The sequence below is a fragment of the Rhinoderma darwinii genome, chromosome 1 (assembly GCF_050947455.1).
Source record: "Rhinoderma darwinii isolate aRhiDar2 chromosome 1, aRhiDar2.hap1, whole genome shotgun sequence".
Taxonomy (NCBI): domain Eukaryota; kingdom Metazoa; phylum Chordata; class Amphibia; order Anura; family Rhinodermatidae; genus Rhinoderma; species Rhinoderma darwinii.
This window is the reverse complement of record NC_134687.1, coordinates 446,462,988-446,480,334: the sequence shown is the minus strand read 5'-3', so window position 1 is coordinate 446,480,334 and position 17,347 is coordinate 446,462,988. Positions and strand designations below refer to the sequence as shown.

The following is a 17,347-nucleotide window of genomic DNA, read 5'->3' as shown; positions in this document are numbered from 1 at the left end:
AGAATGTAAGTGTGGACGAATCCCTCCTCAACTTTCATGGCAGACTTAGCTTTCGCCAATATCTACCTTCCAAAAGGGCAAGATATGGCGTTAAGCTCTACAAATTGTGTGAAAGCGGGTCAGGATATACCACCGCCTTCAGGATTTATGAAGGGCGGGACCGCACAATAAATGTTCCTGGATGCCCCCCTGATCTTTCCACCAGCAGTAAGATTGTGTGGGAGATAATGCAGCCTCTGCTTCACAAGGGGTACCACCTGTACTGTGATAATTTTTATTCTAGTGTGCCCCTGTTTAGGCATTTGCATGCTGCAAGGACTGGGGCATGTGGTACCATGCGCAAAAACAGAATTGGTTTTCCACAGCAATTAGTGGGGAAGCGCATGGTAAAGGGGGACTCCTGTGCTTATGCATCTGAAGAATTGCTGGCGGTCAAGTTCAGGGATCGCAAAGATGTGTATGTGCTAAGCACGATTCATACCGCAGGAACAGTGGCAGTGAGGGAAAGAGGGGCAACATCGGACAAGCACAAACCAGTGAGCGTGTCCGAATATAACAAGTACATGGGGGGGGGGTGGATTTAAGCGACCAGGTTTTACAGCCCTATTTAGTAAAACGCAAAACTAAAACCTGGTACAAAAAGGTGGCCATTTATTTGTTACAGGTGGCAATCCACAACTCATTTGTGCTCTATAAAAAAAACAGAGGCAGAGACACATACCTGGATTTCCAGGAGAAAATTATTGAAGGCCTCATTTTTGATGTTCAGGACACCCGAGAATGCCCCCAGTCTGAGGATGTCACGCGACTGACTGAAAGACACTTCATCAGTCGGATTCCCCCAACAGCAACCAGAAGCAACCCCCAGAAAAAGTGCCGCGTCTGCAGAAAAGACGGGCACCGCAAAGATTCCCGATATTTCTGTCCCTCATGTCCCTCGCAACCAGGCCTGTGCATTGAGCCATGTTTTAAAAAATACCACACTGTTCTGAATTATTAGATTTTAGTTAATTTGTTGAAAATATATTTGCCCTACATTACGTTGTTATTTTTCCCATGATTTTACTCCAAGGGTGAGGGAGGGAATGGGTGGGGGGTGGATGTCATGTTTGATGTTTTCTAAAGTTCATCTGCTGGAGAGCTCCATTTGCATTAACCTGCAATTTCTTATTTTAGAAAACCCCAAAAAATAAATTCCCATTATACCCCTAGATGAATATTTTGGGATTTCTGCTTCAAGAGCAGATATTTTGGAAGTGTTATAGAAACTCTGTTGAGTTTTGTAAAACCAGCTTTGCAAAAAAGCGATATGTGAAATAATCTTCTTCTATCGTCCGCCCTCCTACTTCTCTATGTGATAAATAAGGCCACATATTTGGTATCCCCATGCTCGGGAGAAGTGGCAGAATGTGAACGGAGATTAATTTTGGCCGTGGTCTATGCTGTGTGTGAAAAATGCTGGCATAAACTGACGCATTTGCTAAAAAATTGCTAATTTTATTTTGATCCATCTTATTCAAGAAACTTTCAGAAGAAAACTGGACTGTCTAAAAATATGATAAACCCCTTGAAGGAAACCTTGTGGGGTCTACTTGTGTGAATGAAGTAATTTATGGGGTGATTCTAATGTTTCAGCAGCATTACGCCCCCCAGAAAACAGTATGCGGCTATAAAATCAAATGCAAAATTCCTGGACCGAAAAGGCCAAAAAGCCTCTTTTTATGCCAAGCCCTGGCACATGCCCATGAATAAAGCACACATATTTGGTATCCCCATGCACGGGAGAAGAGGAAGAATGTGAAATGCGATGAATTTTGTCCGTGGTCCATTTTGTGTGTGAAAAAGCTAGCATAAACTGACGCATTTGTTAAAAAAAAAAGCTAATTTTATTTTGTTCCATCTTATTCAAGAAACTTTCAGAAGAAAACTGGACTGTCTAAAAATATGATAAACCCCTTGAAGGAAACCTTGTGGGGTCTACTTGTGTGAATGAAGTAATTTATGGGGTAATTCTAATGTTTCAGCAGCATTAGGCCCCCCAGAAAACAGTACGCTGCTATAAAATCAAATGCAGAATTCCTGGACCAAAAAGCCTCCTTTTATGCCAAGCCCTGGCACATGCCCGCACAGTGAATAAGGCACACATATTTGGTATCCCCATGCACGGGAGAAGTGGAAGAACGTGAAAGGAGATGAATTTTGGCCGTGGTCTATACCGTGTGTGAAAAATACTAGCCTAAACTGACGCATTTGCTAAAAAAGTGCTGATTTTATTTTGTTCCATCTTATTCAAGAAACTTTCAGAAGAAAACTGGACTTGCTAAAAATATGATAAACCCCTTGAAGGAAACCTTGTGGGGTCTACTTGTGTGAATGAAGTCATTTATGGGGTGTTTCTAATGTTTCAGCAGCATTAGGCTCCCCAGAAAACAGTATGCGGCTCTAAAATCAAATGCAAAATTCCTGGACCGAAAAGCCCAAAAAGCCTCCTTTTATGCCAAGCCCTGGCACATGCCCGCACAGCGAATAAGGCACACATATTTGGTATCCCCATGCACGGGAGAAGTGGAAGAACGTGAAAGGAGATGAATTTTGGCCGTGGTCTATACCGTGTGTGAAAAATACTAGCCTAAACTGACGCATTTGCTAAAAAAGTGCTGATTTTATTTTGTTCCATCTTATTCAAGAAACTTTCAGAAGAAAACTGGACTTGCTAAAAATATGATAAACCCCTTGAAGGAAACCTTGTGGGGTCTACTTGTGTGAATGAAGTCATTTATGGGGTGTTTCTAATGTTTCAGCAGCATTAGGCCCCCCAGAAAACAGTATGCGGCTCTAAAATCAAATGCAAAATTCCTGGACCGAAAAGGCCAAAAAGCCTCCTTTTATGCCAAGCCCTGGCACATGCCCGCACAGCGAATAAGGCACACATATTTGGTATCCCCATGCACGGGAGAAGTGGAAGAACGTGAAAGGAGATGAATTTTGGCCGTGGTCTATACCGTGTGTGAAAAATACTAGCCTAAACTGACGCATTTGCTAAAAAAGTGCTGATTTTATTTTGTTCCATCTTATTCAAGAAACTTTCAGAAGAAAACTGGACTTGCTAAAAATATGATAAACCCCTTGAAGGAAACCTTGTGGGGTCTACTTGTGTGAATGAAGTCATTTATGGGGTGTTTCTAATGTTTCAGCAGCATTAAGACCCCCAGAAAACAGTATACGGCTATAAAATCAAATGCAAAATTCCTGGACCGAAAAGGCCAAAAAGCCTCCTTTTATGCCAAGCCCTGGTACATGCCCGCACAGCGAATAAGGCACACATATTTGGTATCCCCATGCATGGGAGAAGTGGAAGAACGTGAAAGGAGATGAATTTTGGCCGTGGTCCATACCGTGTGTGAAAAATGCTAGCTTAAACTGGCGCAATTGCTAAATTCTTGCATTTTTTTCCAATTTTGCCCACTTTAGAGAAAAAAATAAAAATTATGTATACTGACAAATGCCACTAAAACAAAGCCCTATCTGTCCTTTAAAAAGAGTGTAAAATTCGAACTTTATTCACCTGCTGAGTTATAGTCATCTAAAGAAGCGCATAGCAAAATTGTGAAATTTGCTCTGGTCATTTAGCTGTAAAACAGCCTAGTCCTTAACCGGTTAACATAACATTATTTTAGTCAGTATTTGGAAAGGAAAAACTAGGAGTGAAACCTACACAGAGAAAAAAGTATAATGGACAGATTTCTACATCTTTCGGTATATTGGACCTCGTTTTGGCATTTAAATACTGACTTAAATACTGCCGCGTGAAAGAGACCTAACAGTGAGTGCCAGTCACAGATGCCCCTTTACTGCCTCTGCCTTAGGGAGTAAGTTTCCCTTGCTGTAGGTTTCATGAATCTTCGCTTCTGTTTTCCTGATGGAGATTTTGTCGGTGTAATGAAAATATGTGCTACTGCTGATAATCCGATTTCATTGTAATGTTTCTAACTTTTTTAGTGTATCACGTATTTGAGAGCGTCGCTAAAAAATATGATATAATGAATGACTCCATGAGTCTGGGAATTCATCGGTTGTGGAAGGACTGGCTGGTACGTCACATGAACCCTACCCCAGGCACTCAGCTACTAGATGTAGCAGGAGGAACAGGTAATGGCTTCATGTTATGGTTTAGACCACTTTCTTAACTTTTCTCAATATTACATATGGGGACGAGCAAGTGAAAATTGGCCCTGACACGTGAATTCCTTATCAAGTTGACAACATTTTTGGTTTCGCGATGTTCCCAGAATCAAAAATGATCACCTATCCAGGTGATATTTGTCTGACCACTGGTAACCCCATCTGGGACCCCAATTCAGGACCCCTTTTCTGACAATCGGTTGGGGACCCATCACTAATGCCCCCAGTAATCAGAAAATCAGGTGATAGTTTTTGATTCTGGTACATAAATGTTCATACGGCTCACCAATCAGCGTGCCAGGCAAACATGCCTCACTTGCCATCTGGTCGGTCAGTCCACAGTCTAATATAAATACTGTGGCCAGTCTAATGTCAATTTTCTTTTTTTGATCTGTAATAATGTTCATTTTTAATTTGCCGACCCTTTTGTTAAAGGGGTTTTCCATGACTATAACATTGATGGCCTATCCTTAGTGAATGGGACCATTTTGCTGATCTTAGGTGTCCCGCTAGTTGGACCCCTATTTAGTAAACATTTATGGCCTATCCTAAGGATAGGCCATCAATGTTATAATTCCGCAGAACCCCTTTAACTATAACCATATTTTTTTTTAGGCTGCCATTAAAACCGCTGTTTGCCTTTTATTGACATAACTTTTGTATTTACAGGTGATGTTGCTTTTCGCTTTATTAATTATATCCGGGCACAGAGGGAAAAGTTAAACCGTAATAAACTGGATCATCAACAAAATCTATCGTGGTCGGACATCACAAGGTCTTATAGCCAGGAGCAGCAAGGCTTATTGATGGGTTCTAAGGCTGTGATCTGTGACATAAACAAGGAGATGCTAAAGGTCGGGAAGGAGAGGTCATTGCGGCTTGGTTATTCTGAAGGTATTTATTGTGCTGATTTTCTCTCTGACTATCCATTCAGTACTCTTTTAACCTGACCTTAAAGGGGTATTTCTGAGACAGATTTGTGGCATTTCCCATTACTCCTGTTTCTGTCCTTAAAGAGGCTCTGTCACCACATTATAAGTGGCCTATATTGTACATGATGGACCGCCAGCTGTCTCACATGAAACTCTGGCATACTTTTCTGGTGAGCAAAGTGGTGTTTTGTAGAAGTTGGGTCAGCGACTATCGCAGGTTTGGCTTTATTCTGGACCGCATCTTTACTTTTATGTTTAGACTTAGTGTTCAAAATGGATCTTGGGCTATTTGTTGCATTTCAGGCTTAAAGAGGCTCTGTCACCACATTATAAGTGCCCTATATTGTACATGATGTGATCGGCGCTGTAATGTAGATTACAGCAGCGGTTTTTTATTTAGAAAAACTATCAATTTTGACGGAGTTATGACCTATTTTAGCTTTATGCTAATGAGTTTCTCACTGGACAAATGGGCGTGTTTTACTTTAGACCAAGTGGGCGTTGTACAGAGGAGTGTATGACGCTGACCAATCAGTGACCAATAAGCGTCATACACTTCTCCCTATTCATTTACACTGCACTAGCGATATAGCTATATCGCTATTTGCAGCCCCATACACAAACACTAACATTACTGCAGTGTCCTGATAATGAATATACATGACCTTCAGCCACGACGGGATGTGTATTCAGAATCCTGACCACTTCTCTGCACTTCTCTGTGATTTACAGCACAGCGAGCTCTCGCTGTAAATGACAGCTTACAGCGTAATCTCGCGAGACTACGCCTGCTGTGCTGTAAATCACAGAGAAGTGGTCAGGATTGTGAATACACATCCCGTCCTGGATGGAGGTAATGTCTATTCATTGTCAGGACACTGCAGTAACGTTATAGTGTGTTTTGTGGCTGCATGTAGCGATATAGCTATATCGCTATGTGCTGTGTAAATGAATGGGGAGAAGTGTATGACGCTGATTGGTCAGCGTCATACACTCCTCTGTACAACGCCCACTTGGTCATATAGTAAAACACGCCCAGTTGTCCATTGAGAAACTCATTAGCATAAAGCTAATATAGGTCATAATTCCGTCAAAAATGATCGTTTTTCTAAATAAAAACCACTGCTGTGATCTACATTACAGCACCGATCACATTATGTACAATATAGGCCACTTATAATGTGGTGGAAGAGACGGCTGGCATTTCTGCTTTCTGTTTCTGACCCCTACTGATCAGATATTTCTGGCACATTTTTTTAATTTTTTTATTTAAAGAACCTTATTTTATTGAAAATTCTGTATTTTGTCTTACTAAGGGCTTTCTTGGGTGGCTGGTGATGCTGAGGAACTGCCCTTTGCTGATGAAAAATTTGATGTCTACACTATTGCCTTTGGAATTCGGAATGTAACGCATGTAGAGAAAGTAAGTAGTAAAAACAAATGAATTGCTTCAGTATAAACTGACTCTAAAATCGGTGTACTTGTACGTGTTTCTTTCATTAGTCTTGTGGCTGGAAAAAAATAAAATATAACAAAGGCATTTGTCCTAAAATACAAAAATCTCATTTTTCTTAATTACGTAGATTTATTTGTGAAGCTGCTTCAAAGGAACACTCCGGGCAAAACTGATACTGTGTTTTGCCTAATGCAGGCCCTGAGCATGACACAGGGATTCTGTCTTTGGTATTCCCTGAATCTCTGTGTCCTGCTCCACCCCTAAGGCCCTCCACTGGGCAGTCTTGTCCAGAATTTTCCTTTTAACCTCTTCCCGCCCAACCACGTACAGTTACGTGATGGGCGCTAATGTGTTAGCGCCTTCTCACGTTAAGTCCCTTTTACACCTGCCGATAAGCGGCCGGTGCAGCGAGCGCCGATCAACGAGACATCGTTGATCGGCACTTGTTTGCTCTAGTCACACGGAGCTATGGATGGGGACAAGCGGTCGCTACTCCGATTGCTCGTCCCCATACATTATCATAAAGTTGGCAACGCGTCTCCCTGTTTACATCGGGAGATGTGCTGCCAACAACGATAATATTTCACTTTTTTTAAATGATACGAATAGCAGATGATCAAGCGTTTGCACGTTCATCTGCTGACCGATTCCCCTGTTTACACAAGTGTTCTATGAATGCTCATCTGCCCGATAATCGTCCTGTGTAAAACCCCCTTAACTATATGTGATGGTGATGGAGCGGGCTCAGAGGCTGAGCCAGCGCCATCACCAGCGGGTGTCAGCTGTATATTACAGCTGACATCCCGCTGTAACAGCCAGGACCGGAGCTTGGCTCCAATCCTGCCGATTTAACCCCTTAGATGCAGCGATCGCTGCATCTATGTGGTTTCTAGCTTGTCGGCATTCCTGCGTCGCGGTTGCCAGGATGCCAGTGGTTGCTATCTGTGAGATTCCAACAAGGCAAGCGTAATCTCGTTTGAAATGACAGGTTACATCGTAATCTCGCGAGATTACACTTGCCTTGCTGGAATCTCACAGAAAAGATTCAGACGTGTCAGGATTCTGAATAAACATCACGTCCAGGCTGGTAGTGATGTATATTCATTATCAGGACACTACACTAATGTTAGTGTTTGTGTATGTGGCTGCACATAACGATATAACTATATCGCTAGTGCTGTGTAAATGAATGGAGAGAAGTGAATGACGCTGATTGGTCAGCGTCATACACTCCTCTGTACAACGCCCACTTGGTCTAACGTAAAAGCACGCCCACCTGGTCATTAAGAAACTCATTAGCATAAAGCTAAAAATCGCTCAAAGTGGTTTAAAATAGATCGTTTTTGGAAATAAAAAGCACTGCTGTCACCTACATTACAGCGCCGATCTCCTTATGTAGGAGATAGGGAAAAGGGGAGGAAGCCTCCAGCTGGAGGCTTCCTCCCCTTTACTCTAGTCATTACGGTCATATCTCTCGTGCTCACCTACACATATATCAAGAGTAACTATATGCAATATATATTGTTCAGCGAACAACAAATGATTACAGTTACCACACAAGGCAGTATATGTTCATTCTTTGTTTTATACATATAACCATCAAATAAGGAAAACAAATGAAAGTTATCTGGCTACAATTCAAGATATTAAAGTGGAATTAATTATATCGATCAATATGTCACACAACCAGCAGAGTTCAAGAGCTGAACTGGCAGCCTCGGTTTTTCTTGATAACAGTGATCACCACAATATGGATCTCTCACTACAAAACCAATTCAGAGAGTTGGAAAAAGTGTCGACGCAAGAGACCAAAATATGGTGGGATCTCACCACATTACGCAATTATCTCACCAAGAAAATGATTCCCCGAGGACTGCGTTTAAGAAAAACGCCAACGTTTGCTTATTCTCCCAACTTTACAGCGGAGTGGAATAACATATTATCGCAGTGTTCCTTAAGTTTGATGAATCTTATTGTGGAACAGGAAGAGCTAAAATTGGTAGAATTACAAGTGGATATCAAAACTCTCAAAGAGGAAATCCAAAAATCCTCCACCCTACCAGACTACAGAAAGTTGGAAATAAGAACATCACAATATTTGGAACAACTGGACAAATCGATTGCCGAGACTAAAAAAAGCAAATTCACGAGAGATATGAATGACTATGCCAAAAATGAAGTATACAACTGGAATCATCGGGATTATAGCAGACAAGGAACAAGATCCATCCTGAAAAAACCGAGAAAATTTAAAAGACGCAATGTGAGTCCCCATAGAGTAAGCTTCAGTTCAACAGAAATGGAAACTTCGGATGAAGCCATAGGAGGATTGGACGTGGATTTTCCAGCAAGCCATTATGCACAAAGATCCAATTACAGAGAAATATCAAACATGTCAAAAAACGGGGAAAAAGGGGGGGCAGGAAACACAAATCCAGCGGTAAATTACCCACCTCGGAAATTGAGGAATCAGAAGTACTAAATATGGACGTTATCAACTTGTCCTCTACTGTACTCACAAAGGCCCAAATAGAGGTACTGACGCTGGGTCTTAATTTCGTGCCGACCAGAGATTTTGACATCTTTACTACACTATTGGACATTAACAAGTTCATTAGGAACCTTACAATAAGGAGACATTTTTCATCTCAAGTGGAAACGGACACACTTTCGGCACTATCAGATGTCCCCCTTACAAAGAAAAACTCGAATGAATACCGACAATTCATGTTTCAAGAACAGCTGACGCTTATAAATCTGGAAGAACTTGCAGATAACACTGTAAAAGAACCAATTTCAAAATTGAACAATTTCACAACATCCAACTCAGCATATTATCCTATCAATTCAAGGACTGAGTCTATGGACAAATTTCAAGCCATTATAGAAAAAGAATTATTACACTTACAAGAATTTACTAGAGGGGGCCAACATAGACACAACTTATCCATTGCACACAAAAAAGCCATCAAGTCACTACAAGACAACAGGAATTTAGTTGTACGTATGTCCGACAAAGGGGGTAGCGTGACAGTATTGGATACGGATATATATGTCCAACAAATTATGGAGCTTCTTATGGATACAGAGACGTATCTAAAATTAGATCATAACCCAACCCAAATCTATCAGTTAGAACTAAAAGATCTACTAAACATTGGTTTAGATAATGGGGTTATCTCCAAAAAAGAATTGGATTATATACTTACCGAGCATCCCATTATACCCATATTTCACGCCCTACCCAAAACTCACAAGGGTATAGTCCCACCCCCTATGCGACCTATAGTGTCGGGCATAGGGTCTCTCACAGAGAGGCTCTCAGAATGGCTCGATCTGTTATTACAGCCTCTTGTGCAGAGGGTCCCTGGTCATCTTAGGGACACGAAAGACGTCCTCCAGATATTTTCCAACAAAGTATGGGAACAGGATTATTCTTGGTTAAGTTGCGATGTGATCGCATTATATACAAGTATACCACACACAATTGCGGTCAAAGCTCTCAATTTTCACTTACTAAAATATGGCACATATGACAAGCATTTACAGGATTTCGCGAGAAATTCCCTTGTCTTCCTTATGTCCCATAACTACTTCAAATTCAATGGCCAGTACTATCTCCAAAAACGTGGAGTCTCCATGGGAGCCAAATTTTCACCATCAGTAGCCAACCTCGTTATGGCCTGGTGGGAAGAAATTACCATCTTTTCTATGTCCAATCCCTTCAACAAATACATACATTGGTATGGCAGATACATCGATGACCTCCTACTCATATGGGAGGGAGATGTATCTGCCATACAAGACTTTCTTACCTACCTTAACAACAATGAATTCAATTTGAGATTCACACATAAAATAGGCAGGAACAACATCAATTTCCTAGATTTAAACATAGTTGCTACAATTAATGAAGTGATACATTCTGAAATATATCAAAAACCTATTTCAGGAAACACCATATTACACGCCAGTTCGAACCATCCAAAACATACGATTACATCTATACCGGTAGGCGAACTCACAAGAGCCAAAAGGAATTGTAGTACAACACAGAGTTTTGAGACAGAACAATCAAACATGAGTAAAAAACTAGCCAAAAGGGGGTATAAGAATTGGATGTTGAACAGGGCCAAGGAAATTGTTAGGACCAAGGATAGACACACTCTATTAATGGACAAAGAGTATGTAGCGACCAATACCAATAAACCAACCAAAGCAATCCCTACATTAAGTTTGCAATACAGCAATCAATTCTCCACTATCAGAAGTATGGTACAAAAGTACATTCCACTATTATATGATGATGACAAACTAGTAGATATATTAAAACAAGGATGCAGAATTGTAGCACGAAGAGGTCTAACAATAGGGAACACATTGTCCCCCTCACTACTACCATCAAACACTACTAAAGCCACATGGTTGGAGCAATTGGGTTTCTACAAGTGTGGATCCCACCCTTGTAAAATATGCAATTACACGAGAATAGTCCAAAAATTTGAAAACTCTAGTGGACAACAGAGTCATCCCATTAAATCATACATTAATTGCAACAGCGATTTTGTAATATATATAATAGAATGTACCAGCTGTAACCTGAAATATGTAGGAAGTACCACCAGGAAATACAAAACAAGAATCTTAGAACATCTTGGTTACATTAGGAACCCGGCAATTGTCAACATATCGAATGCCGCACGACATTTTATTACGTGTCATGACAGAAATACCACATATCTAAAAACATATGCCATCGAAAAAATTAAACACACGGCTCGTGGGGGAAATCTTAAAAAATTACTCCTAACACGAGAAGCCTTTTGGATATTTAATTTACAAACCAGGTTTCCGCACGGACTTAATTTAAAAAGAGAGCTAATGTTCCTATATTAACCAAAAATTAAAAATGGATAAATAAATTGCCTATGGGAAAAATATATTGGAAAAACTAAATTGCAACAATACATACCACATAATCCATGGCCAGACGAAATTTGAGTGTCATTGGTTTTCGGTCGGAGTGGGAGTGTTTTGCGGGAGAGGGTGTACACAATAGGAAGTCTTTCCATCCTGCTCGATTGTAGATGTTCCATTGGAAAAAAGAATAAAAATGAATGTAATCTGTCATACAAAATCTAGAGGTTACAGTCAAAATAAGTTGGCAATGTAGTCAATATATGTTGTAGCATATGAGATACAAGTTAATTCTCAAATTCATGTTTTCAATAGCAAGATTGTCAAATCCCATATCTCTTTATCTAACATAGATCCAGTTTATATAACTTCATACTGCATGATAAACATACTATAAACTTGAAAATCTACACATATATAATATGTTCAACTAAAAATAACACCTACTCATTAATAATTATTTCATATTGATCGAATTATGTTAACATTAAATGATAAACGATATAAAAAAATTAATATATATGCACAGAAAAAATATTCAGGCAGTAACATCGATTATAGTAAAGATATGCATTGTAACATAGCTATATATAATTGCGTTTAGCAATGAATTCTATCTTATATAGCTGTGTAAATATGACACAGTAATGTTCTGTACAGAAATTAATTCATATGCATATATAGAGGTTTTTTTTTTTTTTTTTTTTTTTCCACTATCTTACAATGAATACCACGGCGAGGTACTATAGAAATAAAAAATATCAAAATATTTTATATTCTTAGATGTAATATTCATGATATACTCATTTATTTTACTATGTTAATTATCTTCAGATCCCAGCACACTATTTGTTGGTATTCGTAAAGTCTAATTTTATATGTTTTCTTTCTGTCTTATGTTTTGACTTTTCTATTTAGATCGGTTTGTTTTTACATACAATTGTCTAATTTCGAAACAAGATGTAACATCGGTATTAATTCAGCACCCATTCACACACAGATACTAAGCCCCATTTTTATTTATTGTGGAAAGCTTGAACCACGGTTTCTCATGCGGTTCTGAAGTAAGCCAGTATATTTTCCCCTTTCTTACATCGGGGCTCTTTCAAATAGCAAGATAACACAGCAAAGGGAAAATATAGCAACTGAGCCAATGTTGCTCGCATAACAATTCTTCTTTTTTGCAACAATAATAGAATAATAAGTCAGATTTTTGTACTTTGTATACAAACTGACACATATAATGATTTAAAAGACAAGACAAATTTTCCTGTGTTTTAGAAACACACAAGCTGTTCGCAATCATTTAATTCAGCTGGCCTCCTAGCTCCACCCAGTATAACACAGTATATAAGTTCATATCCATGGGCCCCAGTGTGTGAATGGATGCCATGATTAAGAGCACTAGTCGTGCTTGAAACGCGTAGGCGCTGAATACCTACAAAATACTGCCTTGATGCCTGAATGCACCTGATATCGAATTTTAAATTTTTGATACAAATAAAAGTGGGACCGAGATCCTTTTTAAATCACATACCTGCAGCGCTGGATCAAATTCTTTCCTAGGAGATAGGGAACTTATAATGTGGTGATAGAGCCTCTTTATTTCATCCTGACCAAACGGGCTTTATGCCAGGGAAGATTACGGACATTAATATACATAGACTTTGTTTTTGAATATTGATGCGGCCAAAGATGATGGGTCACCAGGGTTCGTTCTCTCTCTGGATACATATAAGGCTTTCGACTCTGTTGAATGGCGGTATCTATGGATGCTCCTTTCTAGGTTGAATTTTGGTCCTCCATTTTTGGCTCTTGTTCGCCTCCTCTATGAAGGGCCTTGTGCTAGGGTGAGGACGAATCTGGATATATCTGACTCATTTTTAATGGGCCGTGGTACCCGTCAGGGCTGTCCACTCTCCCTGTTATTATTTGCCCTTGCAATAGAACCTCTGGCAGTGGCTATACACCAATCCTCTGACATACAGGGTATTACTAGAGGCCGTATAACATAAAAAATATCTTTATATGCAGATGATACTCTAGTGTACTTGATGGATGATGGTCCTTCCCTGGCTTCTCTGTTTACGATGATAGATGTGTTTGGCAGCTTTTCTGGCCTATCAGTGAATTGGGCTAAGTCTGTTATGTTTCCCCTTACTCCTGGTTATTGCTCTGGATTGCTTCCTGTGCCCCTGCAGATAGTTTCCCAGTTTACCTATCTGGGAATTAGGGTCTCTCTTAAGATGTCGGAGTATGGTGAACTCAACCTTGATCCCTTGGTTGTGTCTACTGAGAAGCGGCTTGGTACATGGAGGAACCTTCCTTTGTCACTATATGGCAGGATTAATTTATTTAAAATGATATACTTACCCAAATTTTTATACTTATTTCGTGCCTGTCCAGTTGTGTTATCTAGAAGGTTCTTTTAACAGCTTGATGGTATACTGCGATCGTTTTATTTGCAGGGTGGCGTGCCTAGGTTCAGTCTCGGTCTGCTGCAGGCTTCTAGGAGAATCGAGGGAATGGCGGCGCCAAATCTTCATTTGTACTACTTAGCCTCTCAACTAGTGATTGCGCGTTGGTGGATAGACCTAGATCTGACTAATGGAGCCACTGCACTGGCTGGTGCACCGATGTCCTCCTTTGAGTCTTACAAACTTGCTGTATAGATTTAAGTCCCCTGGGAGCTTGCCACTGCCGCTTCGTACGGTGGCTGTTGCTTGGATGGCGGCACATGATCTGATGAAGGTATTGGAGGTTCCCTCATCCTCACCTAGAACTCCACTATGGAATAATCCCTGGTTTTCCCATCTTGAGTTGCTCCCGGGAGCGGTGATGTGGTCTGGGGCTGGGGTTAAATTCCTTGGTCAGGTTTGTAATGCAGACTCTGGCTTTGTATCCTTTTCCGCACTTCAGGATAGATTTGACATTCCAGGGACGGCCTTTTTCCATTATCTTCAGCTGCGTCATGCTTAGTGTGCCCAATTTGGCTCTGTCACCTCAGGTTGGTTTCTCTAGGCTGGAGGACCTTGGAGTTTCAGCTTTTTCCAAGGTCCTTACCCAGGTCTACATCTTGTTGTCCTCACTGGGACAAAGACCCTTTGATAAGGCATTTACGTGATGGAGGGGAGATATCCCTGATTTGGTGGAGGAGGAATGGAGGGAGGTGGAACTTTCTTTTTTTGACTCGGTTGTGGGTGCAAGGGATTTTCTGATGCAGTCTCGGTTTTTACATAGGATATATTACACACCCGTCAGACTCCGCAGGATCGGGGCATTGACCTCAGATAGCTGTTTTCGCTGCCAGATGGATGTGGGTACTTATTTACACTGTGTGTGGGTATGTCCCAGAGTGGCCCCCTTTTGGTCGGAAGTAGTTGAGTTTCCACACGCTCATTATGATTTTCTGCGAATTCTTACACCTCAGATGTGTCTTTTGGGTATTATGAATGAAGTCATACCAAATCACTATGATAAGATATTTTTTAGATCCATACTTTTTTGTGCTAGTAAGCTTGTGATTATGGCTTGGAAGAATCCGGAGGGTCCGAGTTTGATACACTGGAAGCAATTGGTGAATAAATATATACCTATGTATCAAAAATTATATCTAAACAGACGATGTCCAGTTAAATTTGGTAAAATTTGGTCAAGGTGGTTAGAGAACCTAGAGACTGCGGTTTAGCTGCAATTTTCATAAGTGGAGTTGGTTCTTGGGGGAGGGGGGGTTAGGGCACTAGGATGAATGTGTGTGTATGTAAGGTTGGACTGGGTTGGGGTATGGTGACATGGATATTTTGTGAATCCTGTATCTGCTCTAAATTGACTCTGTATTCACTGTAATGATGCCTATCTTAATGTCTCGTAGTTTGTCTAACTTGTATGCATGTTTCTACAGAAAAAAGTTTTGAAAATAAAGCCTTTAAAAATAAAAACCACTGTTGTTATCTACATTACAGCGCCGATCAGTTTATGTAGGAGATAGGGCACTTATAATGTGGTGACAGAACCTCTTTAACATGGCAAAAAAAATGAAATTTGTAAATTTCACCTCTACTTTGCTTTAATTCCTGTGAAACGCCTGAAGGGTTAAAACACTTTCTGAATGCTGTTTTGAATACTTTGATGGGTGTTTTATAAGGGTTTCAAATATATGGGCCCCTCAAAGCCACTTTAGGACTGAACTGGTCCCTGAAAAAATAGCCTTTTGAAATTTTCTTGAAAATGTGAGTAATTGCTGCTAAAGTTCTAAGCCTTGTAACGTCCTAGAAAAAAAAAAAGGACGTTCAAAAAATGATGCAAACATAAAGTAGACATATGGGAAATGTAAACTAGTGTCTATTTTCTGTGGTATTACTATCTGTTTTACAAGTAGATACATTTAAATTCAGAAAAATCATAATTTTTGAAAATGTTCTCAAAATTTTGGTGTTTTTCACAAACCGTGAATTTATCAACTACATTTTCCCACTAACATAAAGTCCAATATGTCATGAGAAAACAATCTCAAAATCGCTTGGATAGGTAAAAGCATTCCCAAGTTATTACCACATAAATTGACACATGTCAGATTTGAAAAAAAAGAGGCTGGTCCTGAAGGCCAAAATGAGCTTGGTCCTGAAGGGGTTAAATCCCGAGTTACGGTCATCGGTTAACACTTTAAGGCATAGTCACATACATGCGCTATGACGTGTATGTACCACGTGCGTTATCATGTGCATGTACATGATGGTGATTGTTTGGGCATGCCCGCACGATCACAGTGGGAGCCCGGCTGTAATTGCAATGGCTGGGATTAAAAAAAGCTTCCATTATTTAAGTTTAACCCCTTAAATGCCACGGTCAATAGCGACTGCGACATTTAAGTGGTTTGACAGAGAAAAGGGGCTCCTTCTGTCACCCATCGTCGGGCTAGGATCGCCGGCCGCTGACAGGTTGCCATGGCAGCCAGGGGCCTTACAAAGGCCACAAGGTCTGTCATCACTATATGCCTATTAGACCGTGCCAGATGCACGTCCTAATATATTGCCTGTCCGTTTACATTGAATAAAGTTGAATAAAAAAAAAAAAAATGACAATAAAAATAAAATAAAAGCACTTTCTTCCCATAAAAAAAAGTGGTTTAATTTAGTAAAAATGTAAATATTTTTTTTACAAAAATACACATATGGTATCTCCGCGATCGTGATGACCTGAACAATAAAGTTTCCACATTAATTAAACCACTGGATGAACATTGTACATTCAATAAGTCACATGTAACCCAAAATAGTACCAATGAAAACTACACCTCGCCCGCAAAAAACAAGCCCTCCTATGGCTACGTTGACAGAAAATGAAAAAAGTTACGGCTCTTGGAATGCGGCGATGCAAAAACAAAAATTTTTTTTGTGCAAATGTAGTAAAACATAAAAAACCTATACATATTTGGTATCGCCGTAATCGTACCGAACCATAGAATAAAAGTAACATGTTATTTATGCTGCCTAGTGACCGGGGTAGATTTAAAACTTGAAAAGCAATCCTGGAATAGCTGGTTTCTGTGACCGCGGGTCCTGCGTTTCACTGACACTTAGGATCCACCTGTTATCAATCACATCTAAGTTATGAACTTAGATGTGATCGACAACGGGGATCCTGCATGTCAGACTCGCTGTTATTAAAGCCGCCAGTCCCGCTGACCTGACGGATTCAGGTTTCAGCGCAAGATACAGCTTCTATGTATCCAGGCCTGGTTGTTTAGAGGTTAAAGGTGAAAATCTGTACACTATTATTCTCTGACATGTCAGATAGACAGAAAAAATCGATCTATATTCTGGGATACTTACCACTTCTATAAATGAACTTGTAGCAATAT

The 17,347-nt window shown here is 40.1% G+C and overlaps 1 protein-coding gene across 1 annotated transcript in view; it reads left to right on the top strand.

Moving 5' to 3' along the window:
* Positions 1 to 17,347, top strand: part of COQ5 (coenzyme Q5, methyltransferase) — a 34,033-nt gene that overhangs the window by 5,293 nt on the left and 11,393 nt on the right. The window contains exons 2-4 of the mRNA XM_075831358.1: positions 4,000 to 4,149; positions 4,852 to 5,076; positions 6,431 to 6,537. Coding sequence (XP_075687473.1) covers positions 4,000 to 4,149; positions 4,852 to 5,076; positions 6,431 to 6,537 — 482 coding nt within the window. The remainder of the gene's footprint in view (positions 1 to 3,999; positions 4,150 to 4,851; positions 5,077 to 6,430; positions 6,538 to 17,347) is intronic.